We start from the raw sequence: 25,902 nt of genomic DNA, 5'->3' as shown, positions 1-25,902 counted from the left end.
TGCCCTGGGGAGCGAGCAGGAGGTGGGAATAGAGAGAAGAGAAAAACAGGGAAAAAAACATATCCAGTCATTGGTGCCAGGGAAAAGCTGTCTTCCTTCAGTCTCTGCCCAAAAAAAATCTGTGAGAATAAACCCCTGTGATGTGCTCATGGTGAGCACTGCAGAAACTGATGGACTTCTGTACATCTCAGAATTAGATATAAGGGTTTTTTGCACAGGAATTACATCTGTGCACACTTTTTAGGTGAATGGCAGGTGTGCAAATAGAAGACTCTATGTGCTAAATAGCTGCCTACATTGAGCGCACCACGGAGCATTTTGCTCACAGAAAGACCAATTTGTGCATAAAATAGCCCAGAGATAACACATTTCACATAGTAAGGAGCACTTATGATCCCTCAGCAGTGCTTTGGCTGGCACACTTGAAAATACCAGGCACCTCACAATCAACAACACCTCTTAGCACTAAAAAGTCCTGAACCCAAGCAAAACTCTTTTTTTGGTGGTCAGTTGGACAACTATAAACTTGTGGGAGCTGTTCTGATGTCATGCCAGGAACAGATAGTTTTTCTTTACTTGCTGATCTCTTTGATATTGTATTGGGATATCAAGAACTTTTTTTCCTCTGGAGGGCTTTGAGAAAAACAGATCTTGTTTTTGGACTCTCACAATGCGTCCTGCAGGGATTAAAATAAAAGTTGTTTATAATCTATTGCTTCCTGCATTGAAGGGCCTCACAGAGCCTGCCAGAAAACACTGTACTTTTTGCTATTGCCACTGTGGATTTTTTTTTACATAGTAACTTCACCTAAGGCCAGACTGCAGAATCAATAGCCACGGTTAATGGCAAATTATTGACAGTTTTCTCAGGATTAACTCGTTCCTGTACACAGGCCTAGTTCACCCTAGCAATATTTAATAAATATTGGTTCTTGACAAAAGAATGTTTTGCTGCCCTGTTTGTCATGAAGTTCTTACTTTTCCTTTACACACAACCCCCAAGAACTGGAACTACTCAATTTCAGAAATCTGATGTAAATCAGCTGATGGTACCAGGCAGCAGACTTGTTTGCAGGCTCAATGGTCCATTATCTGAAAGAATAACAAGAGTAATCCAAACCCAGTAGAATCAGCAATATGAAATCAACTTTTCTACGACCAAAAACAAAGAAGCAATTCACAACAGATCCGTGTGGATGCCCCAGAGGCTTTGAACTTAAACAAATAATAGCAGCTCTAAAGTATATTTTTTTATTATTAAAAATCCCCCATTTTCCCCAAAACATCAGTATGTCCACCATAATCTTTCCCTTTCCTGTGAACAAGTAGTCCTGGTATCAATTTTGGATGATGTGAACCATAACCCTCAAAATCCTTAAATGACTGCTCACATCTGTATGACTCCCCCCTGTTAGAAAGGGCTAGAAATGCAAATGAATTAATCCACAGGATGAGCTTGATGCAGAAAAATGTTGTTTACTTTGGTATGTTTTGAACAGTTCATGGTTACCCCCTGCTCTGAAAAAAAAAAAAAAAAAAAAAAAAAAAAAAAAAAAAAAAAAAAAAAAAAGAAAGAAAGAAAAAAATGCAAAAAGCCATATGACACCAGCGAAAAAAATTTCAAGACCTTTTAGCAACCACTGGAATTAACCTGATGAACCCAAGCCTTGCCACAGGCAAGGTAAACAAATTGACCCTATGACTTCCACATAGCTTTGTGTTGCATGGAAGTGGAGGATCACTGGCGTCAGGAGCTTCCACAAGAAAACGGAGGCTCTGTTTGCTCGCACAACAGTTCTCTTCAAAGGGAAGGAAGAAATAAAATGGCATTAAGTAATCACTACAGTGAGGGCATTTCCATTTCAATCTACAAATCTGCCTGAGTTGCTTTGACTTTGCCTTTGCAGCAGAGTTTTTCTGGGCCTGGCATTCTTGAATTTCAGCCTCCAAAGTCTGGAGCAGTGCTTGAGGTCAATGGTATGGTTGTGCCAACCTTTTTGGGCTGCATTAGGTAGTGAAGCCACATCCCACAGACCTGAGCATTGTACCTGAGGTATTTGCCAAATTATTTTGGCATACTTGCCTTTGTCCCTTGATCTATCTGCAAAAGCAAACGAGAAGTCACTGGTTTGTCATATCATCCCTTCCAGCTGTTCCAGCTGTTTGCCTCCGTGCATCTCTGGACGTGAGCATGGGGTAGGTGCTGATTTGGCTGGAGGACACTTCAGCCCTGGCTTGTAACCTTGACAAAACAGTGCTCAGCAGCTCACCCAGGCTGAGCAGAGCACAGACACTTGGCCTGGGTTTCACCAGCTGTGGACACCCCGGTGCTGGCTCACTCTGGACCACAACAGCATGCCCAGAACTGGACTGTGGGACTGTATCAGGCTGCACCTTTGTGTTCATCAGCTGTCACTCCAGACGTTTGGGTAGCCCCAGGACTTCAGTGGGATAACACGAGTTTAGAAGAGGCTGCCATTACCCTTGGGAATTTGGTTATCCCAGAACAGCCACGGTTGGTGGTTAAGTTGTCTGGTGCTGGCAAACTGCCCTCTCTCGTGCAGTGAGGATGACCTGTTAGGCAGCTATAGCTATGGTTTATTGGCAGGGAGTGTGGCTGAATCAACAGCAGGAATAGGAAGAATGGCGTTCCTGAAGAGTGCTGGAGCAGCTGACAGCACTGGTGTGTCCAACATTTGTCTTCCACCAGCTCACAAAGTATGTCTGAAACAGCTATGACAATACTGGGTCATTATTGCAGGCAGAACCCGAGCCCTAGTAGAGAGACACATTTATAATGCAAGGTTCTCTGGTAAAGAGGGGGATTTCGGAGTGTTCTGGCATCTATTCACTCCTGCAAGAGGAGATTTAGCTCTCCTCTGAGCTGTGACTGCATCTGTTGCTGGTATAGAGCTGTCCTGATTCCTGGACCCACTATTTGAAGGAGAAGTCAGGTTTTACTGGCCCATGAAGAGAGGTGGGAATTGTACCCCTGTAAATGAATAAATGCAAACCATACAAACTGCAACACGGCTGTGGGCTGCACGTTCAGCCAGCTGAAAAGACCACACTCCTCCCTGCTGCCTCGTCTGGGACCCACCCTGCCTTTTGTGTACAAAAGGTTTCACCACGTGCTATTTTGCCATGCACAAACATTCTTGTTTTTCTCCTGCTTGTGTTTTTGTTCCACTCCTTGCATTGGTTTTCCAGTATTAATGCCCCTTAGTCACACTGGAGTTAGCCAGGTTTCTGCTCTGTATTTTTTTTCCTCTCCCCCGAGGGTTTGTGGAGAGCAGAGCAGGGAGAAGTACAGCCTTCATAAATCAGGAGGCTGAATGAGCTTTCACAAGGTAAAAGCATTGTATAAAATAGATATTTTTGCCGTGATATGTAGGGGTTTGTTTCATAGGCAGGAGTTACCTTTAGGAATGAATCTTCTCATTGTATATAAAGCCCATGTAACTGCTGAGAAAAGAGGGCTTTTTGAAGAACGCATTTCATCATTTAATATTTACATTTGCTTTACATTGTTATGGCCTTACTGTCTATTTAGCAGCCAAGACTTTTGAATAGTTCTGTTTTTCTTCTTTTTTTGAAAGCTAAAGAGATCCTGTCAGATTAGGAAGGACCAGGAGTTGACCTATTGTCTCTATTTGCCAAGTAGGTGTTAATTCCTTGTGCAGGATATTTTCATAAACGAATGCCTCAGTAAAGTTGGCTTGAAATAAAAAGGAAAAAAAAAAAAAAATAGAAGTGGCTGGAGCCCAGCACCTGGCAGTACAAACACGTGCAGCTCAGCAGAGGGTGAGCAGCCCCTTAGGGAAAAACCTCTGGGCACTCCAAGGCGATGAGTAACCCCTGCCATGGCCGTGCCCTGGCAGCCACAAGCCATGAGTCACCCCCCTCGGCCAAATTATAAGGGGGAGGTTGGTTTAAGTGTCCTTAGGCTTTAAAAAATAATAACACATGTGGGGGTTTCTTTTTTTTTTTTTTTTTGCTTTCCTTTCTGATGTTTGGACCCTTGACTCTGCATTCTGCCATTCTGCTCATGGTTTCCCGTTTCTCTCAAAATTACCTTTTTTTTTTTTTTTTTTTTTTTTTTTTTTTTTTTTACTGAAAGCTGAGGTTCTCATCTGATCTTCACTCCAGGAGCTGGGGCTTTTCAAACAATAAATATCACAAGCCTGGCAAGGAGCTCTGAGAGCTTGTATTGGTGATTGCTGCAATAACAACCTTGGATGTTTACGCAGTGTGGAAAATAGTGCAAAAACAAGCTTCAGTTTCAAGATATAAATCTTCCCCATTGTGAGAAATAGCTTCAGAGAACTGTTTGTTTTAATTAATAGTTGCAGAATGGTGAATAATTGGGATAAAATAACTGGCCCAAACCTTCACCTAAATCCTTGAGTAAAAAAAATACAAAACAAAACCAGACATTAAAAACATCTTTTAAGATATGAAACTTTCAGCTACATTGTGGCAAACCATCTTCAAGTAAGAACTTATAGCTATGACTCCTGAATTCAGTTTTCATGAAGTGTCCTGATTTTAAATCTGGCTGTTCATTTGAGATCCTATATATAGATTTAGGAAATCTAACTTAAGGCTTCGTTTTGAAAAAGCATACCTTGTCCTCTTTGGCAAATGTATTTTCATATTCATTCATACATATATATATATATATATATAAAATCAGAGAGAAGTGTGTTTCTCTAAAATTCCTGGCTTCAGGCCTTGACTTGGCAGTGAAAAGAATATGTGAAGAGGTTTGTGAAAAACAAATCTTTGCATTCCTCCAACACCTTTCACCTGAGTATCTCAAAGCACTTTACACCAAGGAAGAATTACGCCACTTTAGCCCTGCTCAACCCTAGAGGAATCTGCAGCATGGAGTGCTCTGGTGACTTGTCCCAAGTTGTCACAGTGGATTTTCTCACCTGACCCAAGCTAAGGAAGGCAGTCTCCTCCTGCACATTTTGGAAAATGCAGCCCTGACCCCAAAGAGTTTACAGGATAAATAAACACAATTTTGTGTGTGGGTGAGAGAGACTCAAGGAAAAGGGTTGTCTTGCCAGCACCCCCTAATCTCTCTGCTTACGTGCTTTAGGTCTTTCCCTCATTCTTTATCCTTTTTTGTTTATTTAGAATATACACTCTTCAGGCTTGGGATGCTGCCTCCTTCTGCCTTTTCCACAGAGTGGCCCCAGAGCTGGTTGGAGCCCCACACTGCTACCACAGTACAAACAATAATAAATAAAACCAGCACTGTGAAGAGATTATAATTAGAGCTGTGCAAAACTTTGCAATTTTGGTCTGCATCAATTCCTCCCTGCTGAGTCTACATTGTGTTTTGGATTTGTATGCAAAAAACCCGAAGCAAAACCTCCAATGTGCCAAGTGTGGCCAGGTCTAGGCTCAAAATCATGCACATAACCAGGGTGTTTTAAGAGGTTCCTCCTTGAAATTATAAATCTGCTAAGTCGAGGTTTACTGAAATGTTCCTGAACCTCTGCAGACTTTGGGGGCCAGCAAAGTTTTTGGTTTCATTACAAAAGCCTCTCTCAACTCTGCCTAATGTACCAAGTACCACACCATGCTGCCTTGTGGCCAACAAGAGGATTTAATCTTCCCCAGAGGCCGGAGCAGATCCACTCCAGAGCACCACATCTGGCTTCCAAACCATCTTTCAGATTGCAACATTAACTGGCCATGCCCAAGTGATGTGGGTGAATAGAGCCATGTCCAAAATCCTGCTCTGACCCAGGGCACGGCACTGAAATCACCATGTGCTGAGTAATCCCTGCAAATCCCTGGGGAGGGCCTGGAAAATGCTGAGCAGGGCTGGGCAATCAGAATCAGAATCATTAGGTTGGAAGAGACCTCCACAATCATCAATCCCAACCCAACCCTAACTTCAACTAAACCATCCCACCAAGTGCCACATCCAGTCTTTTCTAACACATCCAGAGATGGTGAATCCACCAGCTCCCCAGGTAGACCATTCCAATACTTTATTAGCCTTTCTGTAAAAACTTTTTCCTGATATCCAGCCCTTGGCACAGCTTAAGGCCTTGTCCTCTCATTCTGTCAGTTGCTGCCTGAAGAAAGAGGCCAGCCCCCATCTGACCACAGCCACCTTTCAGGCAGTTGTAGAGAGTGAGAAGGTCACCCCTGAGTCTCCTTTTCTCCAGGCTAAACAACCCCAGTTCCCTCAATTCCTCACAGGGTTTGTGCTCCAAGCCCCTCAATGTGCAGACCTTCACCTTCACCCCCTTGTGCACCAGGTCCTGCTCCCCTCTGCCTCTTTATGCCAGGGCTGGGGATGGAGCCCCAAAGCAGCCCTGATGTCTCTGCAGCCAAACTGCCCAAGGATGGCTAGTGGGGCAACCCTTGCTTTCCCCTCCTCTCTGATTTCATGCCACTTCCCAACATGAGGCATGCTTCTGGCGTGTGCTAAGTCACAAGTCTCTGGACTAAAGCTGACTCTTACATCAAAAAGTCCCTTCCCAAAATTTGCAGATCTGCTGCACTACAAGGAATAATATTGGTTTTGATGAATTTTTCAGGAATAATAAACAAAAACATAACAAAGATTTGAATGGACATTTTTCAATATTTTCAAAATGAAAGGAGAGGGGATCATGTATTTCACAGTGATTTTTGTCTTCTGCAGATCATTAGCAAATAATAAAGGGGGAAAATTAGATTGCATGCCAAAGAAACTATTTGCTTGTACCCATGCTTGGCATAGTCTGGGTGCTTGGAAAATTTTTTCTTAATCTTTTTGCAGGACAGAAAATCCACATTCTTATTAACAGTAATTAAAACCTTAGCTCAAATTCCTAGGAAAAAAAGCAGTTTTGTGCCTTACCATGAACATTTCAACTGACTGTGCCAGAGGGAAGACGAAGAAGGGCGAGGAACCCCATTTTTTTTAATGGGGTGCACAGGTCCTCAGCTGGAGCACAGCATAAGACTCCCTTCTTGGACCTATTGTTTTTTCCCTCTGCTCCTGTATAACCTGTGCAGTAAAATGGTCACTTCAGCATGGAGGAGAAGGCCTCCATGGCCCTGGGATCCAGACTGGGGGCAGCTCCAGCCAATAACCCAGGCATTTTTAATTATGGCTTAGACATATAGATTATATTGATCCAGTAGATCAAAGTCACAGTTCATAGTGAGTAAAAGTAAATCAAAGGTTGGACACAATGATCTATCCTAAAGGTCTTTTCCCACCTCAAAGATTTGTACAATTCTATTATAAGTAGATGTAGCTACTTACTTATTGTAAGCAATTGAATCTGTAGGGTTCTCAGTAGTCATGAGTGTTACCTATTTTATGAATGAATTTTAGCTTATTTTTCTTTTATTATTGAATTTTAGCTTTCTGACCTGAAAAATATATGCTTTCCCTCGTGGCAGAAGGTTGCATAAATGTCTCCATGGCTTCCAAGTCCTACCTCTAGAACCTCAACAAAGCCAATAACCCCAAATCTTAATTAAACTGCAGGAGTAGTTTAAATTGTTCTACTAAATGCTGGGACAGTGAAACCTCACCAGGCCATTCTCATATTCCTGCACCTCCATGTTCATGTTAATACATGTCCCTTTTTATTATTGCTGTACTTTTTCTCTGCAATGATACATGAAAAAAAGAAGAAACATGGAGGAGAAAAATCACAAAAATATATATATATATGTATGTATGTATGGTATGTAATTGTCTCCCCTGGCAGTATTCCCTGCAGGATAAGGCTAAAGAGCTCTAAAAGAGATAGCAGACATAGCTGATTTTTTTTTTCCTTAATTAACAGCACAGTGCCTTGCAACAGAAAATTGAGGCAGGTTTCTGCTGACTTAGCAAGTGCCTCATGAGGAAGAAATCTATCTGGCAATTATGGCTTTGTGTCTCCCGCCCTGTCTCCTGTTGTTTGTGCAAGACACCGGTGCTTCTGCCACAGGCTTCTTCACACAGCTGTCCTGTCACTGCCAGCTTTCATAGGTAATCCATCCAGCTCAGCAGAGTTCAAATAAGACACCTCCCTTTCTTTGCTTTAATTAATGCTTTATTCGAGTTTCCCCTGGGGATGTAGCCATGCTGATTTTTCAGAATTCTCACTTATTTTTCAAGCACAAAAGAAATGGAAGACGGCCACTGCTGAGATTCTGGATTTGGGAAATCTACTTTGCTCAGTCTTCTTTTCCCAGTCAGAGTTTTAAATGGCCATGGACATCTCTTTAGCTACAGAACATATTATGCAATAAATTCTCTAGCTTGGGAAGGAGAAAAAGACGAATCCAGCCAAATTCATTGTCCCTGCAACCTCTTCTGCTGTCCAGCATATACAGTACTGCAGCTATAGCCCATTCATGCACTGGTTTGTGCTGTCCCACCCCACACATTGCTCAGGCCCTTCCAGGTGCTGAGCAACCCCAGATCAAGTCAGGAACTGTTCCTTGCTGTGTTGTTGTTTTTCCTGCATCGTCGGTGCCTGTGGGTTTTGCTGATCTGGGAATCAAATGCTGTGGCTTGGTGTGACTGAACAGGCAGACAAGCTCAGCACCAGGTCACTGTGGCCCCAAATCTGGACGAGACAGTCCAGAGTCCACCCATTTGCCATGACTTTTTCAAGAACTTGTTAGAAATATGTGTGGCAGCGCTGTTAATCAGGTCTGGAATACCCCAGCAAGCCAGTAAAATCCATCAAATGGCAGATAAGCCAGACAGGCTAAAACCAGAGGGTTCAGCAAAGCACGTTTGAGTCAGTCAGAATCAAGAGCTGCTACGCCCTCAATCAGCACTGCCTGATAATATTTCACTTGCTTTGACTTTCTGTGTTTTAATGAGGAAACAATGGTGTTTTGTAATCCTGGCTACTTAAAGACGTAACACCATCCTCTGCTTCTGCAGCTTCTCCCTCCAATCACCTCGTGAGCGTTGTGCAAAGTCCCGTGGCACCTTCAGAGGCTGTGGGAGTTTCAGTGAGTGTGTTGTATAAAAGCAACCCCAGGGATTTGTCTCATGCTGAGCAGAGAAGGAACGAGGGCACAAGTTTTCGTTTCACCGGTTCAACAGCTCATGGGGCAAAGGCCCAGCTCTCACTTCCCGAGGCCCCCACGAGTCAGCTTCTCCCAAGCTTCCTGCATTGCTTTCACTGAAACAAGGCACGGCAAAATGAGGGCCCAGGACAGGCTCCCCAAGGCCCAGGTCATGTTGTGAGCTTGGTTTTTCTGACAGCAGCACAAATCTGCATACAGACCAACCCTTAGTCTGGATACGGGGTTTGGCTAAAACGGTGTAAGCTGCAAAGAGAGGCCCAGACAGTGGCCTCCCAGTGACACCCTCTGATCTGCAGACAATCATCCTTTTGCTTTCTGATCACTTTTTTTCTCCTGGAATGAGCAGCAGGCCAACTTCCAACCTTGTTCTGTCGTGTCCATGTCAATCCTCAAAGAGGCAACCATCACCTTCTTCTCTCGTCCTGTCCTCTGCCAGCAGGGACTGATCTTTTTCCAACACATCTTCCTCCCTTCCTATAGCCAACATTTCAGCCCCCACATTAGATTACTCTTACTGTTGTCTTGGTCTGTGTCTTCTGTTTTGTTCCAAGACTGAAACCTATCCAATTTCAAATGATTTCACATCAGAAAGACAGAAAATGACAGATTACGTGATCTGTGTGGTTAACAATTATTGATAAGGCTCATCCAGGAAGTGATTTGTGCTCAATGCACAAAGGCTGGCCTGGGGTGTAGATTGGATCTTGGGTTTCTGAGCTCCTGGTCAAGTCCTACCAGAACTGCCTGGAACTTTTCTAGTAGCTACATGTCTTGCTATCTAAATCTCCATCACCATAATACCTGTGCTCCTCCCAATAACAACACTCCCTCTCTCCCTCTCGCTTTGCCTTTCTCACCAACCTGTAAGTAAAGATGGGCTGATAATTTCAAGCAGGGATCTTTATGTGTGTGTGTGAATGGAGGGCAGTTGTGCATCAACACCTGTGATAAAGTGTATGAAAGTTACCTTGGCACTCTGAGTCCATCAGGTTTGTCAGTTCAGCAGGGCTGGATTAAGGGAATTCTCCCACCCGGTTCAGTATCAGCAAGTTATTCTTGCAACTCAGCTGAAAGGAAACAGTCCAAAGTGACCTCCCCCTCGCAGGAACTGGTGAACCCTATCTAGCCATGAGGCTGGTGTGGTTAGATGTCGTTCTCACAGAGGGGATTTATTTGAACTCCAAAAAGACAAAGTGAAGGCAAAGCAGTCAAGAGTGTAGAAGACTTGAAACCATCTATTCAAAGGGTTAGGTGAGATGCAAACACCAAGTTCATCACGCCCATCTGAAATGCTGAGTTATCTCATCCATCTAGTGAAAGGCTTAAGGTCACTCCTTTCTCAGTGCTCCTTTGGCAGTGCCGCTTTTTCTTTTTATTGTTCCTCTCTGTCCACTATTGTTTAGAGATTTAAAAACTAAATTAATCAGCGTCTTGCAGCATAAGTTGCAAGGTGGGTTTATTGTGAAATTGCAGTGTGACTCAGAGAGGCTGCAGATCCACCTTTGAGGCCGGCCTGGCTCTGTTATTTTTGCGTGTTGTTTGTCTCCACGCGGGTTTTGCAGCAGGACCTGCAGCCACACAATGCAAGGAGCTGAGAAATGGCAGTGCGTCATCCCGGGTGTGGCTGAGGAGCCATGTCACACAGAGACATGGCAAGATTACAGGGAGGATCTGAGCAGGATCCAGAGGAGGGTGAGGAACAAAATGTCCTGAAACAAAAAAAAAATATATATATCCATGTATGTGCATGGATCTAGGAGACAGAGAGTTCTGCAAAGTCTCATTCACGTGCTGAGGGGGAATAAATTCCAAATGGCAGAAAGCTCTGGCTGCAGACACAAAGACAGGCAGGTGCATGTGCAAGGAGCTGAAATGGAACAACCTCTCACAAGAGTCCAGCTCGGCCAGCAGCTGAGCGCTGCTGCCGTGGAATGGCAGCAGTGGGAAGTCACCCTTGTGTCCACTCAAAGAGTGGCACCACTCGAATTTCTTGAGCCAGAAACAAGTACTTCTGGGAGCAGTAGAAATTATGCTGCCTGGTTTCCTGTGACTCTCTATTTTGTGGTTGATTATCTGAGGCTAATAAGGGGCAAGAGCCGAATAAAGCTTTTCCTGTGGTCAGGGCATCCTGTGTGGATTCTCCGGGGTCTAATAATACAGTTCACCTTCCTCTTCTGCCCTTCCTTCAAAGAGGCACTAATTTGGATGTCTGTCTTCTGCACAAGTGCCAAACTTTCAGAAATCTGTATGAACTTTTTATCTGTAAGGACTCTGGCAAATGTGTCTGAAGTTGGCCAGCTTAATTCAAAGCTGCCATAGAAATATACACACAGATGCATCATCTCATTTGTTTAGGAAGCAAGGATTCATTTAAAAAAATAAATCACACCTTCCCCAAAGCAGTAACACATAATTTGTGTGCTGACCAGGCGTGCTTTAGAAAGCCAGGGCTCAACTTGTGATAGTTGCTTAGCAATTAAGCAAATGGCATCTTACACCAGAAACAGCAAGCACAGACACAAATCTTACTGGGAGGCTTCATCAGTGCAACTGTGGCATGGGAAATACAAAAATAAAATGCTCACCGAGAGGGTACCAGCAGGAAATACCCCAGGAGCACAGGGCAGAGGGATAGACTTTGTGCTTTCATTTAAACAGGAAAGGTAGATGGAAACCAAAATAAATGAAGCTATACTTAAAATAAAGATTACCATACCCTAGGCTGACAGAGGTTGCAACACCTGACCTAAGAATGGGTGGGAATGTTTGGGATAAAGGAAGGGAGGCCTGGAAAATTGTGGTGTTATCTAGATAAGTTTCATGGAATGAAAATAAACAGCAGATATCTGCTAAAGGGTACATGGAATAAGTCAAACAAGACAGTCTGGTGGTTCATATATTTTTTTGGTATTCATGAAGAATTGGATTTGCCAGAACAACAGGCTGTCATGGAAGTGGAGCTTATTTAGGTTCTACTCATGTACCTGTTTACCTGACCTTTGAGGTTACTGGCAAGAGCTCCTGGTCTAGAGCTGGTGTTGCTGTGCTGTTTGCATCCTCAGCAGAGCCCAGCAAGGGGAGCACAGCTCAGTGCTGGGCCAGAGAGTGCTGGCAGTTGGCTACAGGGCACTGATGTCCCACTGTGAGGTGTTTCCCTGTGTCTGTGCCACCTGGCAGTGCTGCTTTTTTCTACAGCATCGTTGTAGAATTGAGGCCAATTCCAACTCTGTTACAACTCATCCCAAAACCAGCCAGTTAATGGGATCCTGTTCATCAAAGCCCTCCTGTTGTGTAAGAGATATGAGCTGCTAGTTCTCTGCTAAAATGAATGCCAATGTTTTTTCAAGAAGGACGTGATAGATGACAATTATTACTCCTCAGAGACTTGAAAACTGGTGCTGTAGACTTATCTCTGGGCATATGTGTGTATGAGTACTTAGGAGACTCCAAAAGCTTATCCTAAAGGTATAATCCTGCAAACTGTTGACCATTCTGGCTCCACTCCAGCAAAGCACTTAAATATTTGGTGAACTCAGGGGAAATTCACATGCTTCAAGCACATCCATAAGCATTTTGTTGGAGTGGGCTCAGAGGCTGCTCTAGAGCCACACCTTGCACAAGAGAAATCTCCCCAAGCCAGTCCCAGTCTCTGTGTATGGTGTGGCCATTGGCTTTCTCACAGCTACCAACAGGCTATGTCAGCACTGGCATTGTCTGGCCTTGCTGAAGGGGAAAAATTTTCAGTGGATTCAGCATTCCACCTCAGTTCAGTGTCTCTAGCAGGACAAGCAAGGTGAGAGGGAGGCAGTTTTGCAGGCAGTGCTGTGGACAAAAGATGTCCCTTCCCAGAATCAGCAGTCTCTGGGCAGCAATAAATCCACATGCTAAAAAATAAAGCAATTCCTAAAATAAACAATTCAGGCTTCGAACCGTACAATAGGCAATTAGTTAGAATAATTGGGTGTAGCTGTAAGCAGAGAGAAGCTACAAGACCAGATGTGCATATAAAGCCAAACACAGGCTTTACAGGATCTAATCAAATCAGTCCACCATCTGGAATGAGAAGAAACATCATGTGACAGACTTGGTCAATATGTGAAAATGGTACAGATTTCTGGATAACGAGCTTAAGCTAAATCAATATGTCACATGAATCAGAAATGGAAGCATCCATAAAATGGATTGCACCAGTTCAACTAAATCACATCTGATTTTAGTACATTAATACCATTTTCACCTACAAACTGACCTTAGATGACCTATCACAACAAGCTGTGAGTATCAGAAACACATACCTGCAGGTAGAAATAGCTCATGGCAGACTAAGGCTCATATTACATTGCTATCCATACAAAATAAATCCTACCTATCAAATGATACTTTCCCAAGCAGTTGGTATTGAAGCCCTCCAGACAGGTGTGTTTAACTCAGAGCTGCAGAAGGGTGGATCCAGATTCGTTGGAGCTACCTCAGGAGCAGGAGCTACAGCAAGGGCTGGAAACAGAGGAATTGGTAAAGCCAAGAGCACTGCTGCTAGAGAAGGGGTGTTCAGTGGGCTGAGCTCAGGACTCTGCTGGTTTGCAAATCCTAGGCTATGATATAATGTTTGCATGGCCCCTGATGGGGTTGACTTTGCAAGGTCAGCTGGAAAATACCACAACCACCAGGCAAAGTTGCTGTTGCTCCATGACATTCTGATCGGTGACACAAACTGGGCTGCCCCCTCTTTCCCCTCCATTTCGTGCTGTATCCCTGGTACCAGCAGCTGGGATGTGCTGCAGACAACTGCACCAAGCCAGGAAGGGAGAGTGCAGAGCCTCCAGGAGGTGACAGAAACTTCATGTAATCTATGGGGTTAAGCTTTTGGTGCAGAGCTTCCCTGACTTAGCAGCATGTGAGTGTGTTTGCGAGTTTACAGATTTACTTCAGTGCTCCAGCAGACCATCTTCCCCTTCTGCTGTTTCTCTGGAAATAGTTTAAGTCAGTGTGTTGTGCACATAATTGGTACTGGCTTTCCCAGCCTCCAGAAAGCCTATTAAAAAGATTGACAAAACCTAGAGGTGTCACCAAATCAACACGGGGAGGGATTGTTCTGGCCTAAAGTGGCAGGAGTTGGGGCAGACCATGTGGCTACTCCGACTGAGTTTGTTTATGGTCCATGTGTGCAAAATATGTCAGAAAAAAAACCTCTCAGGGGAGTTAGGAATCTGTCCAGCATGAGGCAAATCCCCAGCATGATGCAGCCCTCTTCATCTGTCCTGCTGCCATGCCAGGGGTCTTTCTCCACAAGGCATTTCTGCAGCAGGAGTCAACTGAGGTAAAAAGAGGTATTTAAGCATCACCAGCTCTCACAAACAGAGGCTCCAAAGTATCCTCAAACAGCCCACGAGTGTTGAAAGCCAATCTAGTGCTCAGGGTGAAGGGGAGGGACACCTTGAGCCCTATGGGTTGAGTGACTTTGTGGTTTGCTGTGCCTTCCTGGAGCTGGTGGCAGGGTTTTTTATGTTTGTTTTTGTTTGTTTGTTTGTTTGTTTGTTTTGTGTGTGTGTGTTTTTTGTTTTTTTTGTTGTTGTTTTTTTGGGGTTTTTTGGTTTTTTTGGTTTTTTTGTTTTTTTGGTTTTTTTGTCTGACAGTCCTGCATGTCACCATGGAGTCCAGCCCCCTTTCACGGGGCGGGGATGCTAGAATAAACACACATTTCAACACGCCTTCAGCTCACCTCACAGTCCCAATCACAACAGCTCAATATTTTAAACTGCTTTTGCAAGTCTCCTTTCTACAGGGCAGTTGAAAGGCTATAAAAGCGTTTTAACAATTTTATAGATCATCTCCGGAGCGCTATTGTGATGTGGGAGAAGGGGAGTTTTGTTGCCATTTGCCCGTGGACAGCTGCCAAGCTCACCTGTCTCCACCGAGCCGGCGAGGGCCGTATCACATCTCTCTGGAAACTCTGCAGCCAGCTCTGGATGGCTTCTCACTTTACTCATCTGAAAAACACGTCGCTCCCTTTAACCCTTTCTCAGCCTGGGGGCATTGCTCAAAACAGGCAGCTGCTGTTTGGGCATAGGGAAAGGGAGAGCTGTGAGGTGGATTTGGAGAAACCTGAAACCACGACCCTCCTCTGTAAAAAACCTTCACCCACATGAAAATTTCTCTAACCCTGCAAGTCATCCTACTGACTTCAGGCCAAGTGTCTGCAGCTCTTCTTTTGCCACTCCCTGATCAGAGTTAACCAGCCTCCAAATCTGACCCTTCTTTAAAAACCTCCAATTTGACAAGATGCTGACTACATCTTCCTATGGGCCACTTAATTTTGCAGGGTCCTGCTTCCAACCTCTAAAATTATCATGAAAACCCTCTTGTTTATGGTTGACACAGGAGAACTTTGAAGTTTTGTTTGCAGTGTTCAGGAAATATTTACTGATCCTCATGTGGAAGGTGTGACAGAAATGTAGTGTAATCTACTCCCCTGTGTAAGGATTTCTCAGTTTCCATCTCTACAGATGAATATTCTCCACCCTCCTCTTCTCCTGGAAAGAAGAGTGCATAAAATTATTCTTCATCACATTCTTTCACTGAGTTGGCAAAATACAGTGAAATACAGCGAGTTTAAATGATATGGAATATGCAAGCATAGCTTATCTAAGATAAAGAGTGCAGATCAAAATCAACAAAGCCTCACAAAAGAAAGCCCCAAAAGAGCTTTCATCTGCCTGATCCCATTTCCCTGCCTACACTTCTCTTTACCCTATTGCAATACATTAGTTCTGCTTTAGTTTCTGCTCTGCAGCAACATTTCTGCTTAAGAAAGATTCTGTTGAGTCATTACCAGCATCAGCCAAACAGGCTTTTCAAGAATGGAGGAGAAAATAAAGGCTGTGGTTTTTAAATTAATTCCATGCTGCTTAACCCTTAAACCACTAGTGACTTCCAGACTCTCAGCCAAGTCAATGCTGAGCAGAATTTGGGGCTGTTGTGCCTGAGACAGAGCAATGTCAGTGCTTTTTCAGTGATTGACTGCTCAGGCAGTGCTGGCCATGCACCTGTAAGGCAGAAATTGTAGTGAAGGTCTCTGCTGTCCAACCCACGTCCTAAACACTCCCTTCTTGCTTGGAAACACCGCCTCAGATAAGCCAGACCCACACCTAAACAGAGGCAGGGAGAAGGGCTCTTCTACCAGAAGCCAGCAGTTGTAAATATAGAATTGAAAAAGAGACCAGCATGTCTCTCCCTCTGTGACATAGCAGAGATTCTCTACTCCTTCTTCCCCCAGCAGGTTGCATTTAGGAGAGAATAGTGCTTGCCAAAAAGATAGAACTTGAATAAGCTCCTGGTACCTTGAGGTTTGAGGGGCCCCCAGGGGAGCCAACACTTGGAGTGAGAAGAGACAGAAGAGGCGAAAGCGGATAAGGTGATTTTCCTTGCCTTGGCTTTCAAAGCAATCTCAGCCTGCTAAGCTTTCAGTCCACGCTGCCAATGGCTATTTCCAAAGTTATCTTTGCTCAGAAAAAGGCTGGAATACTTCTCTCTCTCATTCTCTCTGCCTCCCTTTTTAATGAAAGCTCGGTTTAGATCTGATATCACTCTAAAAGGTTTGCTATCAAAGTTTATTAGACCCACTGGGACAGATCACAGTTTGCAGAGGCTCACGGTTTCACGGCAGATAACTGTAAAGTGAACCATTCAGTGTTCTTCAAAATGCTCGTTTTTCTTGGGCTCATCTATAACACAAAGCTGCACTGTGTTCAAGCATCATTCGAAGTGATCCCAGCTGAGTACATGATGCTGGCCATAGTTCTGCCTTTGGAGCAAAGTCAAGCAGCCCCCGGCCCCCAGCCTGTCCCACTGGGTGATGCTAAGGTGAGTGGGAGCCATTTGCAGTGAAGGGAGGACCTACCAGCACAAGGGAGTAATTATTGCTATGTTCTCCTAGAAAAAAGAATAGAACATAAAAAATACTAGGAAATATGAGTGTAGCTTCCCTTTAAAAATCCATATTTGCCTTTCCTTGCTTAATAATAATAATAATAGTAATAGTAACAACAACAACAATTAAGAAGGACTACCTGGGGACTACAGCTGAGAAATTTCAGCTAGAAAGCAAAGAAAGGAGAGAAGGAGTTAGCATGCTTTCCTATAGAATGGTTGCTCTTTATTTTTGTAGGGTTTTTTGGGTAATGAAGTCATTGGTGTTATTTTGTGGTTTTTAGTAGGCTGTCCTCCTAAAAATGCATGGGAATAAACACCCTATCTGGTAGGATCTCTGACTGTAACATGTATCACTGAGGCATCTATTTACAGTGTGAAGGGAGGGGAGGCTGTTTCATTTCCCAGGACAGTAATGGAAAGCATGATGTCCTACAACCAAGGGTGGTGAAGGCTGGGAGAGGTACTGGGAAAAAAACATTCACAATAAACCGAAGAGTGAAAGAGAGTTTCAGGGCAGATATTTGCAGGATGCATCATCATCAACCCTGGGAAAAAGCTGAGAGACAAAATGGTTGACTCGAGTCCTTGGGCCAGCAATGTCTGTCCTTCTGCTGCCATTTCCCCTGTGACTCTTCAGTGTCATCTGGTCTAGAGCAGCAGGCTGGGCAAAACTCAGGGTGGTTCTCAGATGTCCATGCTCCCTGCCAGGCTCTTTTCTTGCTTTTGGCCTTGGAATGCCTCTCACCAGAAGCATTTGCAACCATCTGACAGCTCTTCCACTCTCTGATTCCTTCACAGGTCGTGCAGATGGACCAGAAGCTGGATGACATCCTGAGCACGCTGCAGGCTCAGCTGGGGGATCAGCCCCAGGCACAGATGCCAGGGTCAGCCACCCCACCTGCCACACATCCACAGAGAACCCCCGAGTCCCCCCCAGTGAAGCAGAAAATGTGAAATCCATTGCCCAGCCACATGTGACCCTCTCGCTCTTTCACATCCGGGTGTTTCTCAGCTTTGGTGTCTTCAGCTGTGTCGTGAGTGAAATGGAATATTCATTCAGCAGTAGTAAATTAATGAGAAAAAAAATTAAAAAGAGAAAAAGAAAAAAAAAAAAAAAAAAAAAAAAAAAGAGAGAGAGAGAGAAGAAACAGCAAGAAGCCAGTCATGACCTTAGGAGAGCACATAAGTTTTGCACCTGTTTTATTTTAGCCATTGTTAGCTAAACTCTGCCAGCCCCGGCAGCCCTGCTCCCATCCCCCCTGCCCTGTCTGAGCACACAGGCACAGGGCACGCTGTCGAGGGAAGCATCCCAGCCAGGGTTAGGATGACCCATTTGTGGGCACGGAAGGGGAAAAGAACCGTTCTTTTGGCATTTAATCACTAAGTTTAATGCTCACAGCATGCCCGAAAGGAGGAAAGGAGCCAGCATTTGAACATGAAACAAATGGAAATCAGTGAACAGGAAAATTAAACAGCATGTTTTGACTTCTACCAAGCAGTGAGGATCATAAGAAGGGCAGATTTATATGCTAGTGCGAATGACAAAGTAAAGACAACAGGCTACTGATTAAAAATATGGAAGTGTACACAGGCTGGTTGACATATGAAAGGCTGAAGCAGAGGCTTCAGCTAATTAAAGCAAAGGGTTGCCAGTGAGATGAGATGCATGTTGGAACAGACAGGCAGGAGAGATAGGATCTGCGTAGGCTTACTTTACCAGAACACTGTAATAGTTATCAGCTACGCTGATGACTGTTATGCAAAATATTCTCAAGCCTTTACCTTCATTCAGCAGCGGTTGTTGACTCCAGTTGCCTTAATTTTAACATAAGAAACCTGTATGGTAATTGGCTGTGAACTATTTGTGAAGCTGGGTTCAAGCCATGGAGTAGCAGGGTGCTGCAGGAGGGCTGCAGCTGTGATTGAGAGTGGCAGGGTTCCTTAAAGAAAACAGAAATGCGCACACTGTTGATGAAAGTTAATCGCTGTTTAAATAAACTGCTGTATATAATTTTAAACGTTGGATTTATTTTTTGCCTTGTAATCTGGCTGTAAATCGAGTGCACATGCTGGCTGATGTGCTGTTGTTGAGGAACACATCTGGTGCAGGTAGCTGGGCTCACAAGCTGCAGATGGAAATGCAGGTTGAGATGAGGATTTAAATGCAGATGGAAGCGCAGGCTGAGCTCTGGGTGGGAGCCGAGGACAAGAGGATGAACTGCTGACCTTTGGGATGACAAAAGGCACAAAGGCAGGTGACACTCAGCCAGGTGAATGGACACTGAGACTCAGCAGCAGCCGGGAATTGCCGACCTTTTGGACAAGAAGGGAGATGAAAACGAGTGATGCCAGTGAGGTGGATGGACACAGAGATGGGCCAGGAGCCAAAGACTCGGGAGGAAGAGCGAGACTGACCATGAGCAGACTGATGGGATAAAATCCCAGGGCTTCCTTTGCTGGGGTCCCTCCTTGGAGGAACCAGCTGGGGCTGTTTGTGTGTTACTGCCCCAGGAATAAATGGCTTTATGGGATGGCACATCTGGGACTCTGCCACCTCTGCCTGGCAAAGCTGGTGTGATGTGAGTGGGCTGTGTGGGGAGCCAGGTGGGGAGCTGCTGGTCACTGGAGCCAAGGAAGGTCCTTCAGTCCCAGAAAGTCTCTGACCTTGGGAGTGCCCCTGCCAGAGAGTCCCGGGAATGGTCTGGCTGGGGAGTTTCCTCAACACTGCCACCGTGAAATGGATCTTACCTGGCACTTCAGAAAAGGGACAATACTGCACTGTTGCTAAGACCTAAATAATAAACCAAACTAAAATGGGTGCAGTGTTACTTACTCGAGTCTTTTTAATATATTTGCATAACCAACAATTTGAATGAGCAGAAGACTGCAGAGCAAAGACCTGATTCCTGGGAAATCCTAAATATATTCTATTCCCACTCATATCCATGAAAGCCAAGCCTGCATTGCATTTAAAAGCAACCTGAAAGACTGGTCCCTTAATAAGCATTTATTTGGACAAATGAGTGGTCCATTTCAATGTAATCAAATTAGTTTCTAACTATTACCTGTCCCTTTAAAACTCTTTCCCAGGTTTGTGTGTCTGGGAATTCAAGCTTGGAAAGAGCACAATGAGACTGATTCCAATCTTTAGATTGCAGGCGCGTCTTAGACAGTATATTAATGATGTGTGAGAGGCTAAAAAAAAAAAAAAAAAAAAAAAAAAAAAAAAAAAAAAAAAAAAAAAAAAAAAAAAAAAAAAAAAAAGAAACAATGTGGTTTTAATTAAATCAGCTGACAAGCCGCCGTTCCATCTTGTCTGATTACTACAGTTACTGAACATGAGCAAATACAGCCTGTAACATGGGGAAAACAGTAAATAATCATTGCCAGAGCATTGAGTTGCTCATGGCTTTCAGTTCAGGGTCGTGAGCTTCTGCAATGGTCCTTCATAAAAACCTCCCTGACTCTGGCCAGCCAGAGCTAAATGGACAACTGGACACCAAATTAGGGTTAACACCTAATTTGTGTAATGCCAGCCACGGGTAAAAGAAAATAAATCTGCCTGGAGATCCCTTTGCCACAGAGGTTCTTAAGAGGAGCAGGACAGCTTTCAGAAGAAGAGCTCAGGACAGCTGTGGCCAGCACAAGGTGACACTTCCCTCTGCAACACGGCAGATATTTGTGTAAGGGATATCCTGATCACTTGGTGGACCAAATAGCAGCAGTATTTTACTTACTATTCAGCCTCAACAGAAGTGTTTAGACACTATATATATATAGCAACACCTACTACTCTGAAGTGCCTGGAAAATCCAGCTAAATAGAATACAAGTGGTCACAGCTATGGTGAGTGTCAGAAGGGATGAGTGGGTGGGAGGAAAAGATAAAGAGGCACACAGTGGTCCCTCCAGAAAAACAGAATGTGTGTCAGAGTGTCTGTATGCATGATGTGTGTGTGCACATGTGTCTTTTTTAAACTCAGGCCAGGGTTTCCCCCACAAGTCTTGAGTGAGGCCAGAGCCTGAACCTTCATAGGTTTTAAAGTCCAGCAGTGCTGGCCATACATCTACTTTACAGCTGGCACTGTGGACACCAGAATGTGGCAGGACCTGTGACCACAACACTGCCCATTGCTAGAACAGAGAGATGAGGGTGTGGCTTGAACAAATGGGCAAGGAGGAAGGAAAAACCTGGTGAGGGACATCCATTTTCATATATAGAGATTAATGGTAAAAAAAATCAAGCAACATAGACAACTATGCTTAAGAAAATCTCCACGGCTAAGACAGAAGTTGCCATCCAGCAAAATCCTTCTGATTGCCTCGGGGGAAAAGTACACAGAATTAGCATGGATGTGACCATGTGGTAACACTTTCTGACCCTTCTTCTAAGCAAAGATGGTTTGGTGCCGGTATACAAACTGTATATTAACACATTTGCACTTGGCTTTGTTGGACTTGATGTGGTTCTCATGGGCCCACTTCTCAGGCCTGTCCAGGGCCCTCTAGGTGGCATCCCCTCAAGCCCATCCATGCCTAGCTCAGCTTGCTGTCACCTGCAAACCTGCTGAGGGGGCACTCCATCCCACAAGCTGGGGCACTGAAGAAGATATTAAATAGTGTTTTTCCCAATACAGACTCTTGAGGCATGTTGCTCATTGCTGGTTTCCATTTTGACATTGATCTGTAAACTGAAACTCTTTGGATGCAACCATCCAGCCAATTCCTTGTCCATCTAACTGTCCATCCATACCTCTCCAATTCTGATCTAACAATGTCAAGGAGAAGTCTATCAAAGGCCTTAAAGAAGTTCAGGTAGTTGATTTCAGTTGTCACTGTTGTAGAAGGTAAGTAGATTAGTCAGACATGACTGCACTTGCTGAAGTCATGTTCAGTCTCATTAATCTCCTCCTTGTCTTCCATATAATTCAACAAGACTTCTAGAAGGATCTGTCCCATGATCTTATTGGGCCCTAAGTTCAGGGTGACTGGTCAGCAGTCCCAGGGTCCTGCTTGTTCCCCCTTGTAAAAACACATGTCACCATGTGTTCCCCCTTGGCAGTGGCTCTAACACAAGCCAAATTACAGAAAGGGAAGTCCATGTGTGTGTTTTTTTCTCCATTTGCCCTGACACTGGTTCAAGGGTGTTCACCCTATTCATTTCTGCTCGGTGGGAGTGCAGCTGCTGAGCAGGGAGCACTCAGCAAGGTCACTCCTGCAGCACCTCCTCTCACATCAGTGGAACAGTGACAGCCCATGAATGGACATGGCCCATGAAGTTGTCAGCACTGTGCAGCCACATCTGCAGTGGTCCCACATTGCCTCTGGGCTCAGAACAGAGGCACAGCCCAGGCAGTCAAGGTCTCCCACGGCCACAGGTTCAGCAGGGGCAGCTGTCAGGAGCGCAGTTTACCAGTGCATCAAAAGAGTGCAGGAGATCAAGTAAAGATGAGATACTTTTTTTCCAAAAGATCACATGGTTTTCTACCTGATCCAGTTTCACTGTGGAAGATACATGGTGTCCTTCCTTACCAGAGACATTGACACCAACCCAAACAAGATTTTCCACATTCCTTCTAATAATGCATGGCATCCTGAAGTCTGCTGTCTGCCTGTGATGATGCAAGATGCTCAGAAGTCATTACAACAAAGCCCAAGGGGATTATTTTCTCATTTCCATAATTACACAGTCAGTAATAATATCACGAACCAATCTTATCTCAAAATGTGTACTCAGATCTTTAATGATAATATTTCTTAAGTGATATGTACTCAGATCTTTAATGGTGATATTTCTTAAGTGATGTGTGGGATTAAAGTCTTGTATATGATCAGGCTGCAGCAATGAGAGAGATAAAAGTTCAACTTCCATCAGCTGGGGGCTTTCATCCCTGAGAAAAGGTTACTGTGCCCTGAGAATAGATTACATGGGTAACAGATCACAAATCTGCTGCCTCATCTGGAACACTCTCTTCATCTCTGGAGAGTAAAAACTGAGAAAAGACTCTCCAGGCACAGCTGCCCATTTCAGAAGTGGACCTGTCCAGCAGCCTTGGATGTTTTCCATCCACTGCTTTGATGTGGTATCACCAGAGGAACCTGTGCTGAAGTCCCTCCAGCCTCTGTAGGACCAGGACAGCAACATTCCCAGCTCCGCAGCCATGCCAAATGAGCAGGGCTCTTTTGCTGCCTCTTTTCTCAGGAGTTAAAGCAGTTTTTTTTTCTCACTGATGTTTCCAACCTAAGCCCGGAAGGGTCTGGACTGACAATATACTTAGGATGTGGTGTATCTCATACGGCCCTAAACAGCAGAGCCCCCCTTTCAGCACTCTTTTGAACAACCTGAACAATGCGTCTAAAAAGAAAACCATGGTTTAGCGAGTAAAGAATCCCAAACATCAAAACTACATTATTCAGTATTCTGAAGGGTATTCTGAATGCTAGAATCATTGTAATGGCCAAGGAAAAGCCTGGTGGAGGGCCCAGGGTGGATCTTTCTCAGACATCATTTCTAGCTGCAGCATAGCCCAGCCAGCAGAACTAGAAAAGATGGTACTGTGCTACCTCCATGGTAGGGAACTGTTTGAGTTCCTCTTAACCAGCCTGAAGAGCAACCTCTTTTTTTCAGTTAAAGCAACCTCTACTCATAGTCAAAAAACACTCCAAGGTAGCTGGAAATATTAGACACCAAAAGAGAGGAAAAAAAAAAAAAAGTCTAATTAGCTAATGGTCATTATCCCTTTTCTAACCTCCAGAGGATCCGAGCTCTGGACTGGATTCATATTACTGGCACTGGGGATGTGCTCCCTGCAGCTCCCTCCCTGTCATCCAGCAAATAGTGCCTGTCAGACAGGAAAGAAACAGCAAAGAGCATCCTCCCTACAAAGAGCTGTTTTGCCAAAACATTTACTACTTTGTGTTCAGCCCTCATTGTGGGCTACAGTGGCTCCCAAATGACTTTGTAAAAGTACAGTGTCTCTGCTTAGATTCCTGGCTGAACACACGTTTGTCTCGGGGCTTGGATTTGGCACACGTGGGTTTGTGAACAGAATTTTAACTCATCTTCATTATGTTGTTTGATCTCCCCCTGGGGTGGGTGGAACTGCGTGCAAGGCACTGACCTGACATAAGCAGTGAGGGGAAGGGAATTTTTGAGCTCTGTGATTAATGTAACTGCTGTATCTTGTCTGGCCAATCAGACAGGCAAAGGTTTTTCTTTGTTTAACCAAAGAATCATAATTTTCAACAACAATGCCTTGAAGCGTTTGCCTGAGACTCACCTCAGCCTTAGAGGGGAAAATTCACATTTCAAAAATACCTGTTGAGCATTACTTATGCTCAGCTAAAATGCAGCTTTTCTTCCTTAGTGCTGTGTGTCTTGGGTTGTCACATCCCTTGTTAGCACCCTGGTCACCAAGACCCCTCAAGCAGCTTGTGTTCAGGGTGGAGGGGCTGGAGGTTAGATCATCAAGGCGAGCGAGAAGGAGGTCCACTTGTGCACCTTTACTGTGGCAGAAGAACAATTGCCTGTTTCAGTGTCCTCCTTCCCTTTGTTTTCTTTGCTGAAAATTTTCCCCTTTCTGAAACACTAAACAGCTCATTTCTTCCAACCTAAACAAATGATCCTGCCAGCTACTGACTTTTCCCTCCTTTCTGTTTCTAATGGTTGGTATTGTAAGTACCAGTTTCCATTTGTTTGTGTTTGATAGATGGTCAGGAGGCCAAGAAGAACGAGGGACAGCTCCTGTTACACATCCGTGTTGTGCCAAACTCTTCAGTTTGGCTACACCATGAGTGTCATCACTTTTGGACTCCACCAACCCCACTGGCCAACTCCCAGGGAGCTGCTGCTTTGGCTGGAGACAGGCAGAGTGCAGTAAGAGAGCAACAGTCTCCATGCTCAGAGCCATGTGTGTCCCTTTTACTGAGCTGGTGCGTTCTCCCCAGTGTTGTTCCCCACACCACAGTCCAGTTGAGCCAGTCCTCCAGAGAAGGAAGGGCTATTGCCTTAGGAAAGCTGGCAGTAAACTTCAGCATCAACCCACAACTAGTCCAAAGGGCTGCAGCTGACAGGCTACAGTCATTCCCTCCCATGGAAGAGCATCAGAGAAAAACGGGATTATTTCTGCAGATGAAGGCTACTGAGGGGTTTTGTACTTGATGGGTTTGTGCTCAAAGCAGGTGAAATTCAATGCAGACATGAACCTACTGGAGTCATGGACTTACACCGTGCATGAATTTGGCTTGAGCTCTCTTCTCACATGTCTGAATTAGCAGCTGGTAGGTTTAAAAAAGTTTTTAAACTTACCTTGGTTTCACTAACCTTACTGGATATCTGAATTGAACTAAAAATTTCCCAGTGACCTTCAAACTCGCATATTATGTGGCAGACAGTAGTTTTCATTCCATGGAAAGGCTGAGTTTGGACACAAATAGAGACAGGCATCACAGAGGTGCCCAGTGACTGTGATCCATTTTGTGAATGGCACTACTTTGAGTGGGTTCTCAGATCCCTAAGCTTCCCTCTGAGTTTAATGTGTGAATGAACCCAAAGGAAAAAAAAAAAAAATATGGCAACTGCAGCAGAATCTGCACATTCTGCCTGACCTGGATCAATGTCTGACAAAGCTGCTGCGTGTTCAGTGCTGAATTAAAATGGTAAGTTACTGAAAATATGTCAGTAATTATCAGGTGAGGGAAAACTCCTAGATTATTTGGGCCTTGCCCATGTACCCATTTTGCAAAAACAACATCGTTTTCACTGGCAACGTTTTGCGTGAGGCTGAAAATTAAGGTGACAGTGAAAGTGTTGAGTAAGCATAAAGTCAGCTTATCCCTTCAAGCATAAACAGCTGAAGGAGTGGTTTGTGGCAAGGAATCACCTATGACAATCATGCTCTTTCATGTTCTGGGA

The 25,902-nt window shown here is 44.4% G+C and overlaps 1 protein-coding gene across 1 annotated transcript in view; it reads left to right on the top strand.

The window, feature by feature from the left end:
* LOC136361547 (potassium voltage-gated channel subfamily KQT member 1-like) overlaps positions 1-18,112 on the top strand; it is a 409,686-nt gene extending 391,574 nt beyond the window's left edge. The window contains exon 17 of the mRNA XM_066319554.1: positions 17,788-18,112. Within this exon, the coding sequence (XP_066175651.1) occupies positions 17,788-17,943 (156 nt within the window). The 3' untranslated portion in view covers positions 17,944-18,112. The remainder of the gene's footprint in view (positions 1-17,787) is intronic.
* Positions 18,113-25,902: the final 7,790 nt, after the last annotated feature.

Source organism: Sylvia atricapilla, chromosome 5 (genome assembly GCF_009819655.1).
Source record: "Sylvia atricapilla isolate bSylAtr1 chromosome 5, bSylAtr1.pri, whole genome shotgun sequence".
Classification (NCBI taxonomy): Eukaryota; Metazoa; Chordata; class Aves; order Passeriformes; family Sylviidae; genus Sylvia; species Sylvia atricapilla.
The sequence above is the reverse complement of the archived record's forward strand: the minus strand, read 5'-3'. Positions and strand labels throughout refer to the sequence as shown.